At 37.5% G+C, this 16,271-nt stretch overlaps 2 protein-coding genes and 1 non-coding gene across 3 annotated transcripts; 2 read left to right on the top strand and 1 right to left on the bottom strand.

Moving 5' to 3' along the window:
• Positions 1 to 760: 760 nt before the first annotated feature.
• LOC137952359 (protein DROOPING LEAF-like) lies at positions 761 to 2,410 on the bottom strand. Its single transcript, XM_068799506.1, has 7 exons — positions 2,315 to 2,410; positions 1,902 to 2,036; positions 1,565 to 1,661; positions 1,415 to 1,463; positions 1,125 to 1,200; positions 938 to 1,003; positions 761 to 844 (listed from the first exon to the last, which is right to left on the bottom strand). Exons 1-7 carry the CDS (start codon positions 2,381 to 2,383, stop codon positions 761 to 763), a joined length of 576 nt encoding a protein of 191 aa, XP_068655607.1. The 5' UTR covers positions 2,384 to 2,410.
• Positions 2,411 to 8,547: 6,137 nt separating this feature from the next.
• On the top strand, positions 8,548 to 8,619 carry TRNAD-GUC (transfer RNA aspartic acid (anticodon GUC)). Its single transcript has one exon. It is a non-coding gene; the product is annotated as a tRNA-Asp (tRNA).
• A 172-nt stretch (positions 8,620 to 8,791) lies between these two features.
• On the top strand, positions 8,792 to 16,271 carry LOC137951218 (uncharacterized). Its single transcript, XM_068797802.1, is given in 15 exon segments — positions 8,792 to 8,893; positions 9,363 to 9,470; positions 9,692 to 9,772; positions 9,774 to 9,827; positions 10,281 to 10,940; positions 11,384 to 11,528; positions 11,625 to 11,933; positions 12,011 to 12,457; positions 12,564 to 13,366; positions 13,463 to 13,548; positions 13,643 to 13,861; positions 14,108 to 14,233; positions 15,169 to 15,498; positions 15,662 to 15,777; positions 15,911 to 16,271. Coding segments are annotated over 15 exon segments (3,705 nt in total). The 3' UTR covers positions 16,030 to 16,271.

The raw sequence follows: 16,271 nt of genomic DNA, 5'->3' as shown, positions 1-16,271 counted from the left end.
AACTATTACATAAATTTGTATTAAAGTAAATTATCATGTTAATAAACTAAAAATAAATTGTATTTTAATGTAATTTTTAAATTAACATTGTGATTTTTTTTTTTGCTTAGATTGTACTCCATATAAATTTTAATTATTTTAAATATTTAATTTTAAAAATAGTTTTATAAAAATGAGGATGAACTTTTCTTTGTTCTAGGAAAAGAAGATAAATGATCTCCACCTTCCTCTATCTTCTTTGTCGAAGAAGAAGAGCCCCCTCTAACCAGATCAAGGAATGAGGGCATGTTAATAGAGTATGGATAGATCCATTTCCGTTAAGCATAGGGCCTGTTTGGAACCCACAAAAAAAAAAAAAAAAAAACAAGAAAAAATAAATTTTCTATCACAAAAATGACGGGATGTGTAAAAAAGAGCCATCACAGCTAAATACAAGAAGTGTGTAGCTAGTTCCAGGCATCGTCTTCCCATCTTTTGATTATTTTGGATTGACTGTGTAAAAAATTGTTCACCCTTCCACGATTTGTGAGCTTGATTCTTAAAAACCATGCACAAAGTCGTGGGTAAATGAGACTCGTTCACCCATCCAAACGGATCTTACTAATCGATAGCAAAGAGTGTAGGAAACAGCAAACTTAATCTAACATCTACTACTGTAGATTCAGCACCGAATATGCAGAACATAATTCAAGATACAGGCGAGTACAGATTCGCTCAAATGTCATTAGCAAACATATTAGAAAGAGTTTCAAAAGAGAAGCTACTCAGATAACTTGAGCCTCTCCCCTTTAGAAGGATTACCGACTTCATCACCCTTGTCCGCCATTGCAGCAGTAGCTCGTCCCTGCAGAACCATTCACCCCAGTGAAATTTAGTACAGAAAGAAACAATCTAAGTGTACAGCTTTAACAGAGTTATTAGATTTCTTTTTTCTTACGTGATGGTTCAAGTTTAATGGCGCGTTGATCGCAGAAGTCGATCCGTTTGGGTCAAACCTCGCCCACTGTTGTCCATGATCCATCAAAGTATATTCAGAAATGATCAGGTACAGGTCATATGAAAAAGATAAATGAAACGAGTTGTGTGTTCAAGTGCAGGTGTTAGACGGTGGAGCGAGAAAGTACATTCTTGGCAGCTCTGCTGAAGGCTTCACGGTGAGGGATCTCTGGATTCGCAGCTTTAAGTCGTTGTATCTCCTCTCTGGTTAATTCAAACAATATCAAAGAAGAAAGAAAATGATTAACGAAAACAAACATGGAGAATGAAACGATTATAGACAAAAGATGAACACTGTTATGGTATTAAACGTGGCAGAGAAATGGCTGCACCAGAGAAATACTAGTTCTGAAAGTGATTCTTTTCATTAATACTAACAAATAGTGACGAAGATAACTAATATATTTAGTTCTCTTACTTCATGAAACGATTATAAGCTGATGGCAGTCTGTGCTTCTTCTCCGGTGCTTCCTCAGACAAGCCAACGATCAGAAATCAATAACAGATACGTATAGATAGAGAGAATGAAAGATAGAATCCAAATGGTTGCAGAGGAAGACTGATTTACGTTTTACAACAAAAGGAACTTCTGGTGCCTGCTGGATGGACGTGGGAGAAGATGAACACGGCAAGGGCTGGCTTCTCCGGAATTCGTTGCAACGGCCCTGGTTTTAATTTCCATCCAAAAATCAAAGATGAATAAGAAATTAACTTCTTCTAGAAAACCAGACATGAAAGCTATTTTCTAATCGGAAGCCACAGGAGATCAATTCATTGATCACCGCCAATGAAACTGCAGATGCTCTAGGAGAAACAATCTAGCTGATTGCATCTCCTTTTGGTAGATGCTAGATATTATAGGGTTTCTTAAAGTTGCAGAGTGTGATGATGATGAAGATCGTGACCTGCAGCTGGTAGCTCAGTTGAAAATCCGGAGGATGGGTTTGCACCATAGGCCTGGTACTGATGTAGCAGACATTACTACAATGGCCGCATTTCACAGTGATGCTTTCCAACAGTCTCTTGCTTGGTATTCCCACCTGCAAAGACAAAAGGCAAGAATGTAAACAACTATACCATCTCTATCTATCCACCCAGAAAGTTAAGGCCTAAACGCGTCCGAAGTGATCTTCTTTGCTTTATCTCGTAAAACAACGAGACAGTTCATGGGTATTGCTAAAAAAGAACTGGGTTTCTAGCAGACATGAGGAAAGAACAAAAAGAAGAGGAGATCATTAGCCAAAATTCTCGAGTGGGTCTATGGTTTTTTTCAGATTTGGATGAGGCTTTTGCTGTTAGATGCAAGCACGTAAATTACCGCTAGAATTGTGCCGCAGAAGGTGCAGCGGATGTAGCAAAGGTGCTCGGAGGGAGGGAGGAACTCCATGGCTAGAGAGAGAAGAATGAGGATGAAGAGTGAACGTTGAGAGAAGATGAAGCGGAGATGAATGTGAAAAAGAAAATCTGGGGTTTGTTTATAATTCTCACTAAGTTGCAGAGGTAGGTTGCACTGTCGCAAGATATGGTAGACATACGAGAGATTGAACGCTTCAAAGGCTGCTGAGACTTCGCCATTTCTCACGGTATATTGATTAGCAGAAAATGAAGAAGAAGAAGAAGATATATGCTTAAAAAGCCATGTTTTCAGTTTGATAAAAGCTTCCAGATACAAGCACCATGTAATCACTCAGCTGGAGAACCCAGTAAAGGCACCTCATCTTCCTAATCTCCCACTTTATTCAGGACTAACGATAAAACCAGAGAGAAGAACAAAGAGGAGTGAGAAAGCGACTCAAGCTCAGATCAAAGATCGCTTTCGTAGTGAACTGATGTGACCATTCTTCAATTGCTAAAAGAAGAAGGCAGCCCTGATTTCATTTGCACCCCTGAAGCTTACTCTCTTCATACAATCCCCTTTCCCAAAGCCTCTCAGCCCCTCAGCCTGGTTCCCTTTTCCCTCAACTCCATTGTCTCCTCCAGATTCCTCCACAAAAACCCAAAAGCCCTCAGATTCTAATATTTAGGACTTCGTGATCATTAACGGATTTGGACATGATAATTAGATCTATGGACAGCCCTCTGTGTATCTGAATGAGGAAATGGTCACTTAGAGCCCCAGTTGACAGGCTTTGTAGCTGTCCCCTTTTTTACTGTCTTCCCACTTTTAAACCATTTTATATTGTTCCCTTGAAGAGATCATTTCAGCGTTTTCTACTCTGTTTCATCTGAGACAGTTTTTGGTTAACTTGTCAAAGATTTGAGGGTTTTGTTTCAGGCCATTAATGTAGAAGGATGGCTATGAAAAGATGACAGTTAGGATTTCACTTTCATTGGAATTGACATAAGAAACTCAACACCATTGAAACGATCAGAAAATGAGCTGATCCAGGGCTTTGCAACTCTTATGTTCAATGAACAAACCAGAAAATATTACCTTTATTTGGTCACTCTTTAGGAAGCTTTGAAGAACTGGCTGCAACTCTACTGGGAAGGTGACTAGAAAGATTGCAAGTACTTAGAGAAGTTCTATAGATAAAATTAATGTTTGCTCATGCATAAACTGTAAATGTTCTTGGATTCAGGCACCCTTTAAGAAAGATTTTTGTTTGGCTTCCTTTAAACTAAAAAAACGATATTAAAAGGTTCTGGGTTGTGGGACCTACATGAATGAACGATCCTGATTCCATCTCATACTGAGACACAGCTCAGAAAACCTGCAGTGAGTTGTCAAAGCCTTCAACTTCGTTATTATTTGAAGAAGATATGAACCAAAATGCGAATGAAACACAATACCTGTTCTCGTATCACCAAACTAGATAAAGGAATAAGAACACAAACAAATGAAAAGACCAAATCATATCTCACCTCTTTCGTTCAGTCACGAAGCCCCTGACGCACCAGTTCGACTCTACTGCTTTGTCACTGAACTGCAGAGATATTATTCGTCTTTAGGGCAAAGAAGAAAACCAGTCTCCTTGACGTATGGCACTTCTGTATCAGATGCATGATGGCATATTCTCGGTTTTCAACAATGCATCTACTTTTTTCGTTCATGATTGAATTTTCTATACATATCGTGTATTTAGATTCATTTCAATTCTCCATGGTAGTAGCTGAACTCTTCTACTAATGGTGCAATGAGTGATAAAATATACATCCAACAGCTTAGAGGCCATTTACTGGAAGCCTGAAATTTTCTGTTCAGATCTTTCGGCTGTGATTCTCCTGAAGTGTGAAGTTTGTGTACCTGAAATGTTTAGATTTGGTGCATATCTGAGGCATCTTTTGATTTGATTATACAGGCATTTTCTTGCTGATTTTTTGGTATTTGACTGGGATGTGGTTCTTACCCTCTGAAGGGGAAATATTACAAGATATATGGTTCCAATACTCTGTACAGATGGATTTCTGTATTCGTGTGAGCGTTTGCAGTGAGATGACTAACATGTTTTCTTTTTTATATCACGTATGTACTGAATGTGTGTATGGTTTACGTGCAGCTCTGCAAGTGAAATGAAGAATACCCCTCTTAAGCTTTCCTATGTTTATTAGTGTGTAGGTTGTGATTCTTTTCATCTCCGAAGTGTTGGGAGGATTGTTACCAAGGTAATGCATATATTGATAGAGAAAACGGATAACAATTATCTTAAATCTCAAAGATAACACTTATCATCTAATCCCATTGATAAGATTTATTCTGTAATTCTATCGATGACACTTATCATGTAATCTTATCCATCTGTAACCTGTGATTCATGAATGTAATGAACGGTAAAAAAAAAAAAATTCTCTTCCGATTGTTCAACATAGTATCAGAGCGACCGATCTCTCTAAATCCTCCTTCCTGTCGTTAAAGAACCAGAGCCACAACTCTCTGTCCCTCCTTCTCTGCAACTCTTGACTCTTTCTCCTCCTATCATCACCTTCATCGCCAACGCCTCCATCCTTCCGTCTACCACCATCTCACTGTATTCCGACTTTGCCTGTCGCCAGACATCGCCACCACCTTCATTCCCTTCGACTCTGTTTAGACCATCACCTTCGTTGTCGGCATCGGCGTTGCCGTCGACCTTCACTGATGCTGTCTGCAGTTGCCGTCAGCTCTACCTATGCAGTAAATAAGTTGTCTCATTTTATGAATTGCCCTACTATCAAACGATTGTTGCACTATCTTTGGGGGACTCTGGATCATGATATTGTCCTCCATCGAAAATCTTTCTTGTCTCTTCATGCGTTCTTTCATGTTGATTGGGCAGGAAACAAGGATGATTTCACTTTCACAAGTGCCTATTTTGTTTACCTAAGTCGCAATCATATCTCTTGGAGTTCTAAGAAGTAACAAACTGACGCTCGCTCCTCTACAAAGGCAGAATATCGCTCTATTGCAACCACTGCAACTGAAATCCACTGGATCTACTCTCTTCTCATTGAAATTGATATTTTTCCTCTACAATATTTGGTGCTTTATTGTGACAATATCGGTGCTATAAATTTGTGCTCCAATCCAGTATTTCACTCTCGCATGAAACATGTAGTTTTGGATTACCACTTCATTCGAGAACAGGTTCAGAGTGGCGCTCTTTGGGTTACTCTTGTTTTCTCTACTGATTAGTAAGTCGATGCGCTCACCAAACCGCTTCTGCTAACACGCTTCGAAAAAAAAATGTTTTGTCTATTTTGTTTAAGCACCTAGCCAATACTACCCAAAAGACTGGCTTGTTAGGAGCGGAAGGCATAGGTACTTAACCCAGGACCACAACATCACACCCGTCCTTAAGAGTCGACGTCCACAGCGACTACACTAGCGACGAGGGTTGTGACCAACGTCCCATGAGTTGTGAACACCCACACCGACGTCCAAGATTCGTGAATGCCCATGCCGAGAATCGAACTCAGGACGTGGCGCTAGCTCTGATATCAAATGTTAAGCACCTAGCCAATACTACCCAAAAGACTAGTCTGTTAGGAGCGAAAGACATAGGTACTTAACCCAGGACCACGACATCATCTTCTTTAAGACCGAGACTCTCCTTTCAAAGTTCCATCTTGCAGGGGCATGATAGAGATAACATATAACAATTATTCGTAATCTCAAAGATAACACTTATCATGTAATCCCACTGATAACATTTATCATGTAATCATACCGATAATACTTATCCTATAATCCTTTCCATCTATAACCTATAAATACTTGTTGATTCATTAATGTTAAGCACGATGAAATATTTCTTTTTTCTTTTGATTCTTCAAAGGTTGCATTGTCTTCTATTTCCTTACATGAAAGATACCAATTTGATACGAGTTGTTCTATTTCCCTCACTATTGTTTGAATAATTACTTATTTGCACATTCAGAATAATAGTGGTAAATTCATACCAGATTTTGGTCTTGAGGTTCCTCAAGATTGCAACGACTATGAGCAGAAATTCGATATGGGTTGTCCCATATGTTTAGATCCTATCCAAGAAAGAGAGGGAGACTTTTATACTAGCGAATGTTAAATCCTTGAAGGACCAATATCCAACATATGATATCAGGGGTAATGAAATGCTATTATCGTTCTCTGTGAGGTGTTCTTAATAAGTGTCTTTAAGTTTTCCTTCCCTATCCTTGATGTCATCCTAACTACCAATGCATGTATTGTACATTTCCAAGAGTTAAATTGATTTTCCTCTGTGTGTGAGTCACCAAAATCCTTCGTTTTTTTACCGAGGCACACAAAAGCCTGAGCAGTCTTTGACTCGCTCGAGTGATGTTGGGAGTTGGAAAATCCATGAGTTAGGAAGACTCATAACAACGATTTGAACTTCAAATGAAATTCTCTGATACTTATATGGTAATATAATGCTTTACATATAGAATCATAGTAATCAATTTATGGAGGTGAAATATAAAAGAAATCATTTTTTGTTAATTTTTTGTAGCTAATGGGCAAAAGAGTTGTAGAAGTTCATTGTTCTTCTTTATAAAATAAAAATTTGAAAAAAAACAAAAGTTGTTAGGAATTTGCATGTGAAAGATCAATATAAGTTGTTCTAAACTTTTTGTGTTAATATGTCTTTTTGAGAGCTAGATAATGTATAGGAACGAGACAAAATAAATTATTATGTAGATTGTTCCATTTACGTGGAATCGATTTAATTATCCTTTACATGATTTTTTAACCGAATGGTAAAATGGGTAATTGGAATAATAAGATTTATTTTGAAACATATAAAATTATTTTAAAAAATCCATATAATCATATAAAAGACTTTAAATAATGTCACTCTAAAAAAATAAAACATACAATGCCATAATAGTTAAAACATTATGAACACAACATAAAAAACTTAAAAATGGAATTTAAATAGCTAGACAAATAGTATAAGAGACATGAACAATTAAAAAATAAATACTTACATTTAGCTATTAGAATTTTAAGAAAATAAAAAAATATCATTTGTGTGGACACTAAAGGAGAAATACAGTCCAAAATACAAACTGAATGATGAAATTTATAATTCGCCCTTCTATTGGAGGAGAAGGAGAGAGGCAAGGAAGAGCGAAGATGAAAAAGGAGATTAGTGTTTTGGAGTTGAAATTATATAATGAAGGCTACACTCAACTGATATAGAGCTTCATCAAGTCAAGTGTTTCATGTTTGAAATGAAGGAGGCCTTAAGAGTGATGACATATTTCTTCGTCTATTTTATAGCTTAAAGTGAAGTTAATGAATTATCCTTACTTTTAACTATGTAAGAGAGTCATTCTTACCCATTTCTATTTCATTGAATAATGGAAATTATTAAGTATCCGATTACCTACTCAAGCAAAAAAAATTATGTTATTTTTTTGTTTTATTTAATAACATGATAGTAAAAAAATCAAATAACAGGTAAAATTGACACCCTTATAGTATATACTTACATTTGTTGGAGTTGTTTCTTTCGATAATTTTGTGTGATTTAGTGGATTTTTACATATTTTTTTCAAGAACTTAAGTAGTGGCATTCAATAAGTTACTTGACCTAAATTAGGTTATTATATGCTCTAATTGTTCTCAAAAGCATATGCCATGTTAGTGTTTAATTATAAAATAGCATAGACAAGAAAATGCAAGTAGAGATGGTAATAAGGAAACCACTTCGACCAACCCGATCACTCAAGGTAGAACATAAAAGAGTGACCCAACACGTTTGTGGATACGAAGTAGTTCACACCGTGTGGTACCTATTCCAATATACTACAATTTTTTTGTTAAGGGCAATATTATTGCGTTAAAACCGATAAAAGAGTGGGATATATTTTTACATTTGAAGTGTATAAATACAACAAGCACTTCATTTTAAATGCAAAAAGTTACCATTTGGAAATCATTATACATTATAAAAGTAAGATATTTGGGAAAAATAAATGAGAGAGAAACCTAATCGTAGTTAAGATATAAGAAAAATAGATGCACGAATTGGTGCATCAAATCACATAGGTCAATGGGCATTAGCCACTGTCATCACTACATCCGTCAACATATTTTCATATTAATATAGGAGAGATTTTATATAACAAGTCGTTGTAGTATAGTGGTGAGTATTCCCGCCTGTCACGCGGGTGACCCGGGTTCGATCCCCGGCAACGGCGATTTTTGTTTTGGTCCAAATCAAGTTAGGATTTTTAGAATTTTTTTGACAAATACGCATACGTAACCAATTTCATCCTGGCTTTTGGCGGGAAACACAAAACCAGGGGCGAAAAGAGAGTTCCCTTTTTCTGCTTGGATCTTCTTCTCCCTCCTCCAGACTGTTTTCAACTCATGGCGACTCCGGACCGGGATGACGCGGACGGTCTGGAGATCATTTCTGTTGGAACTGTTTACAGAGGTCCTTTGGACAAGAAATACTGGAGCAGCTCTCGCGTACTGCGTCTTACTTGTTCATTTTCATTTTTCCCATTTCGAAAGTTCTCTTTTGTTCAGCTGATTTTCCCTAATACTGTAATTTCATTTTCAGAATAATTAAATATGCATTAATTTCCATTCTTGAAATATTTACATGGATATTTTGTGGATTCGTGAAAATTGAATGGTCTCTGGTTCTTCATTTTTCTAATAACTGTGTTCTGTTTGGTTGGTAAATTTTATCTTCATTTATCGAAGATGTGAGAAATTGGCTCTGTTTGGTTGATTTTCCCTAATACTGGAATTCCATTTTCAAAATAATTAGGTATGCATTCATTTTCATTTTTGAAATATTTTTTATGGATATTTTGTGGCTTCGTGGAAATTGAATGGTGTTGGCTCGTCTTTGTTCTACTAATTGTGTTCTGTTTGATTGGTAAACTCTATCTTCCACACTGATGGATATGGGTGCTTTTCTATTGTCCAGGGTAAAGATCGGCACCCTTATCCTATTGGTTATCATGCTGTTCGTATCCATGCTGGAAGCACATGCAAGATGAATATTCTTGAAGGCCTCAAAGGACCTTTATTTGTAGTAAGCAATTTGCTTATGTTTGTAGGATGATTTTACTTGATGAAGATTGAGTGTTTTGGAGTTGTGTATAAGGTTTAAGTACCTGGTGACTCTTGTTGCAATTACTTTTAGTGTTAGATTCCATTACTGTGATAGAGTTCGATGTTTTTGTTTATAATCATTCACATGTTTTCTCCTCCTATTCACTTCTTAAGACAAGAACTTGTCTTGTTTAATTGTAGATATCTTCTTTGGATGGAAAGTCATCTTCTGGATGGACGCCCGAAATGGCTTGGGGAAAATTTTCAGAGAGAAAGTGGTCCACGTGTGAAAACATTGCATGGAAAGCGATTTTCTTGCAAGATAGATGGAGTTGAGGTCTGTTTTATTGCTTTTTTCCCTTTTCTTTTGAGGAGAAAGATTACAAAAAAGTTGATATTAGTTTTTTTTAATTCTAATTCTCACATTCCAATATGAGAATATTCTGATTCTCAGTTTGTGTTGTTGTAAGCTGCAACCTTCTTTCCTATTTGATGACTCTTTTCTCTTTCCTGCTAGTTAATCAGGAAGCGGAATATTTTACTCAGCTTTTAGGCATTCATGGTGTTTATAAAACTAATTAACCGTCTCAGAAATTTTAATGTCATAATGGTATATGGCCAAGTGGAAGATTGCCTTCAAATGTTGTTGCCATTTATGAGGTCTAATAGTTTGATTGCTTCCCCTAACTTCAACTACCATTTATCCTTTCCATTGTCTAACTGCAACACAAATCTTAGCAAGTAATCAACTAACATCAGTTTTTTTCCTCCAATTATTTCCAATATGCAGCTTTTTGGGTTCAGAAACCCACTTGTCCAGCGACTTCTACGTGAGCTTGTAGCAAGTCTACATGGAACAGCAGAACAAAGTTTGGTTTCTCCTAATTCCTGTGATGACAACTCCAGAGTAAAGCATGAGACACAAATTCCGGACTCCTGCAAATATCCTGATTTGGTCTCATATCTGGAAGAGCAGCAAAACACCGGGAGAAGTGGGAAGCAGAGGAATAAGAGCAGACAGTCCAGTAGTGGGACTGTACCTAAAAGATCTCGTACTAAGTTTGCTGGTCAGGATGGAGAGATTGACAGTGGTATCAAAGAGAACCAATTCCATCCATATGGAGAGAATAACATTTGCTCCACTTCATCTGACCAGCCTCTTGAGCATAATGCTGGCATGTTTCCTATCCAGACACAGAAAAAATGTACTCTTATCCTGAACTTTGATATATCAAATCCAGTTGCCAAGTTTCCCACTAGCAGCTTATGTATGAGTGCCTCCACTGAGGACAAGAATCATGAATCAGAAAATCTGGAAACCAAACAGGCACCAGTTGATTTAAAAGCTATAGTCGATTCATCTACTATCATAGATGATTTACCTTTAGAGTTTTGTAGAGCTGTCAACTGCTCTCTAGAGGAGCCCACTGTCTTTCAGAAGCAGCAGAAGGTAACCTTCACTATCCCATGGAATTTATATTTAAACCTACTGTATTAATTGGATTTTCTAGTACCAGCTTCATCATGCTTTCCACGAGACAATCTGTATTACTACCTGGTTCTAACATATTTACAGTTAGGCTCAAGAGAGTTGAAAAACTGGATTGCACATATGTGAATAAACTTTGGTCAGTTTCTATATAAATGGACAAAGGAAAAATGAGTGAGAGGTTCAATAGGTTATTTTAGTGGCAAGTTAAAAACACATTGTTTGCAGAGTGTTGCTACTTGAGTAATATGTTTGATGAAAGCTTTTTTAATCTTATTTTGTTTAAATGTGGTATCTTACTTTATTTCATATCATGTACTTCATTTTGGATCCCCCAAACTTAAATGTCTTGTAGAACTATTTATTATATCTTCCTTCGACCTCAAAAAGAGAACTTGTTGCAGATCGGTAGGTCATCAAATGTCAGTCTTCATAATGATGACTCCTTGATAGCAACAAATGATGGTGGAGAAGTTCCTATGTCAGCAAGGCTCAAGCATGTGAATGATTTTGAAGACTGTGTTGCTGATACACTTGACTTTGCACAAGGTGATGTTATAGTGTCATTGGATGCTCCTCAGTTGGTTATCTATGATTGCTTCTTCTTTTTATATTGTTTATTGATGGGAAGAAAATTGTGTACAGATAAAATTGTTGCTGATTCTGAAGAGCCAATTACTGGATTAAACACAGGAAAAGACATTGGATGGTCTGGTTTCTCAAATGAGAATTCAGGAAAAAGTGATTGTGATTCTATTGGGCAGGACTTGGCAATATCCATGTTAAAAGCGCTGATTCCAAGTGCAGTTCCTTCTGTCAAGAAGACCTATAAGAGGAAAAGGGTAAGAGGTCGCATTACTGAAACCTCTAAGTTTGATCCATTATATTTGGTTCGAGCAGAATCTCATAAGGAGAACAAAAGCGCCCACCACCATGATTGTAACAAATCTTCAGGTACCGAGTTTCATTCCTTACTTCCAAAACAAAGAATTAGTAATCTGATTTTTTCAATAATTTTGATGATCATAAAGGTGTGGATTGTTTAGGTGAATTGGAAGCAAATGAACTTGATGACCTTGTGAGTGATTCGATAGCCCTGATTACTGAAAGCAGACACCCTGAAGATTCCAAATTGGTTATTCCAGACAGCTTGGACATTGCTGCCGATGATCATACTGTAACTGGGCCCTTGCCTTCTGGCTCTGACAAGACCACTCACTCACTTCCAGAAAAGAGGCTGAGTTGCCCCGATATCTTATGCTTGCCTGTAAGACTTGATCAGACAAGAGGGCCCTTAAACTATCAACCTATGAGTGAGGAAATTTTGGAATGTTACAATGATAAGGCTGTTGTATCAGACTGTAAAACTGAGGAGAAAAACGAAAATCACTTATTTTTTCCCCCAAGTGGCTGTACTGTACCCTTTGAAGATGTCCTCTCTGACATAGAAGCCAGCAATGCACTTGATTATTTTCAAGGTATTGTTCACATGTCAGCTACAAAATTTCAAGTCCTAAAAAGCTAAAATGTTTTGGTTTTAGTAGTAAAATGAACTTTCAGCAATTTGTATGCTTTATTTTTCAGGTAAAGGACACCTTGAGCAGGATCATGTTTCTCCTGGATCTGTCAAGGTTGATATTCCTCAATCTAGTTTTGGTTGGTTAGAACAGCAACCTGATTTTTCAGATTTGAAGCTTCAGTATTCTAATATTCAGTCTGAACATGCAAAATCCAACCATCTTGACCCCACATATTCCACAGCAAAGGCAGCTGCTTATGGCAAGACTGAGGATTCCGTAGTCTGTCAGCAGGTAGGGCCACATTCATATTTCCCTAGTGAGAAACATGGTGACCCACTTTGCAAAAGCAGTCCTGCTGATGACTGTTGTATGATGAGGACCTTCCCATCAACTGAAATTGAATGTGTTGACTCTCCATGTAATGAGATACATGGTGGAATAATGCGAGTTGGAGGTGTCAAGATCTCTGTGCAACACCAATGTCTGAATACACCTAGGAGTAGCCCAGATTTCAAAGGCCTGATGTCCAAGATGGACCAGGGTGCATCCTCTCACCCAACAACAAAAGGGTGCGCTGTTGACAATATTGGTAGCTTGTGCTCTATGAAAGACAATACTGAAGTTGTCAACACCAAGAAAGGGTGCCTGGTTGAACCAGTTGGCTGTTATACACACCCAGCCCCAATCTTATCTCTGCTATTAAGTGATGAAGGGAACGATATATGTATCTGTGTTGTATGTGGGCTTCCCACAGAAAGTGAACAGATGCTTTTCATCTATAAGATTCCAATCAGGGGGAAAGCCCCTAAGTTTCTTGGTTATACATCTATCATGTTACCTACTTCTATATGCTTAATGGACAAAAAAGTAAGTCACTGTTTTCTTGCTATTTCATGGCTATTATATATACCTCAAACATGAGTATATTGTGCATAACATAGTTTATTCTACTAATTTCAACAGATTTCAGTTGAAAGCTCAGTTTTTCAGTTCACTTCAGATGCACGGCAGCTTATTTTACTTGACAGGGTCAAGGCACCGCTTTGCAGGTCAACACAATGTTGCTCTTCATGGTAACTCAATTTTATGAAACTTGGCTTTCAAGTTACATTATAATTACCTTTTCATTTTTTATGTTTTCAGGGAACAAAACATTCATTGCTTATGTTTGGCATGCACATCTGATTCTTGCGAAGAAAATGCTCTGAAAGTCGTGCATGTTAAGTGTGGTTATGTTTCAATAGTAAACAAGTTTAGAACCCTTGGCCGTATTTGTTGTATGCTAGTTTGTGAACCAAATTATCTTCTTGTTGTTGAAGAAGGTGGAAGATTGCACGTATGGGTCATGAACTTGACATGGAGGTAACTTTGCTCAATAGTTTCTGTTGATTCACATTCTATTTTCTATCTAATTCTTTTTTTCCTAGATTTTTGGTATGTTTTATGAATATCATCTGGAAACTCTATCAACTAGGGGATCATCAGCTTCTGAAAAATAATTGTAAAATTTTTCGTAGTTGCTAAATATTTTCTTGTTCATTGTTGGAATGCTTTGAATTAATAATAAGACAAGAGAAGATCAATTGGTTTTGGTTTTCAAACTTGCAGAGCTTCTGAAGAAGAATTTGACTTACCAAGTCTTGATTGTGCACCTTCCATATTGGACTTGAGGAGACTACCAAAATGTGCTTCCCTCGTTATCGGTCATAATGGCACTGGGACCTTTGGTTTATGGTAAACTTTTTCCTTTATCACTTGCTTGTATGTCTTTCATTGAGTCTATAAATAATTATGGTTATCCATTAATTTTTTAAAGTTTTCACATTCTGGACACCAGTTGTCAATCAACATATTTCTTGGTGACTTCTAACATTTATAAATCTCTTTCCTTATTATCCACAGTATGGACCATTCAGTGTATTTTTTGCATAACAATTGATCATACATACAAACATGCATACCAGATATAAGATAGTCTGATATAATGAATTTATGACCATGCAAAAAAGTTTATGGGGACAATCATTTATCCCCAATGTAGAAACCCTTATGAGCCATTAGAAGTGAGCAACAAAACAGATGTTGGTCATTTGATTTGGACTGGGCTCCCACGTCGCGAGTTCGATTCCCGGGGCGTGCAGAGGCTGGATTAAAATTACTGGTAGGCTGCAGTTGGGCCAATGTCGCTACGCCGCCGTGGTCGTCGGCTCGTCGTGAGTTCGAATCCCCGAGGGGAGTCCCGGCGTGGGTGTCGGGTGCCCCGGATGTGGTCGCCGTAAGGGATTATGGGATCTTGACCCGACACCCGTCGTTGAGTGTTAAGCCACCGTGGATGACCGCTCGCGAAGGTGGGGTGTACTATTATGGTCCAGGGGTTAAGTACTTATGCTTTCCGCTCCTAACAGGCCGGTCTTTTGGGGGTAGTATTGGTTAGGTGCTTAACAATATACCATCAGTTGTTGTTTTTCTAGAAATCTACTTTGTATGATTATCTTACTTCTTTTTTCCAGAGAAACTACTTTGCATTACAAAAAATAAATAAATAAATAAATATGAAATGGAGCTTCAGTTGGTTCTCTCTTCTCATCTGCTCTTCGACTTCTGGTTTCTGCCCCTTGGTTCAGCTACTAATTGATTCTGATTATTGTCGTTCTATCTTCTTCACTCAGGGACGTCTCCAAGCAAGTCCTTCTGACAAGATTTTCTAGTCCTGGTAATTCTATTTGTCAAGTTATCCCTGTTGGGATTTTCTGTTGTCGGAAGGTCCAATCACTAGCTGATCTTAAAGTGGAAGAGCAGATCAAAGAGATAATGGCTGAAACAAAAATGAGTTTTGACGGAGCTGATGAAGACCATTCATTTGTTCCATCATGTGGGGAAAATATTGCGGTCTGGCTTCTTATGTCTACTGCTTCAACAGAGGATCAGAATACTGGGTCATGGAGACTGGGGCTGTTGGTGAAAAATGCGGTGCTTATGGGTGACTTGTTGGATTCAAGGTTATTTTTCTAACCATCAATCATATGAATAATTATGATTAGCTAACTGATTCACTATAATAAAATGCTCAGACAAATGGAGTTCAGCTAAAGAACCACGCAATGAACATTTTTTTTATTGGTGCAAAACAGTCAAATTCATGATTTTGCGTCTACTGTGCAGGGCTTCAGCTGCAAATGCTTCAGGTGGTCAAGGCATTATTGGCACATTTGATGGCCTAGCGTACATGTGGGAATTGTCGACAGGGGCAAAAATTACAAATCTTCATTATCATAGAGGTGAAAAGGACAATCAAATTGCATTTTTCATTTAGTCTGGAATATTTTTTGCTGAATACACTACATTTCAAGTAGTTTTGACAGTATTAGCCTGTTAGGTTCAGAATTAACATTTTTATCCTTATAATATCAGGTGGAAGCATCTCAAGAATTGCTACTGATGCAAAGTCAGGTGCATTTGCAATTGCAGATGAAGAATGCAACTTGCGCATTTTTGTCAAATCATCGAGAACAAATGCTGCGGTGCACTAAATAACCTATGTTCATTCATTCAATTCATCACGAAACCGTGTAAATTTTGTACCATAGGTATACTAATCTGTACTAACAAAAGAGGGACGCATCTTTCTAGAATTAGATGGCTTGTGAACTAGAGCAGGGCAAATGTCTGTGTTTTGTTGCACTTGTGGTATCATTATCATTACAGTATTCTTAAAGACTATACTCGGCACTTTTTTGTATAGAAATTATCTACAGGATTTCCAGGAAATGGT

The sequence above is a fragment of the Aristolochia californica genome, unplaced genomic scaffold, assembly GCF_029961685.1.
Source record: "Aristolochia californica isolate CCGP_79_NKW_82.1479 unplaced genomic scaffold, dmAriCali1.0.hap1 SCAF_15, whole genome shotgun sequence".
Classification (NCBI taxonomy): Eukaryota; Viridiplantae; Streptophyta; class Magnoliopsida; order Piperales; family Aristolochiaceae; genus Aristolochia; species Aristolochia californica.
Note: the sequence above shows the minus strand (reverse complement) of the source record. Positions and strands in the feature narration are given on the sequence as shown.

Bases quoted from the DNA above. Each gene is read 5' to 3' on its own strand.
- LOC137952359 (XM_068799506.1), bottom strand. From the start codon at position 2,383: ATGGAGTTCCTCCCTCCCTCCGAGCACCTTTGCTACATCCGCTGCACC. The intron at 2,037-2,314 runs GTAATTTACGTG...TTGTCTTTGCAG, and splicing joins TCTGCGGCACAATTCTAGCG to GTGGGAATACCAAGCAAGAG. The intron at 1,662-1,901 runs GTCACGATCTTC...AATTAAAACCAG, and splicing joins AACTGAGCTACCAGCTGCAG to GGCCGTTGCAACGAATTCCG.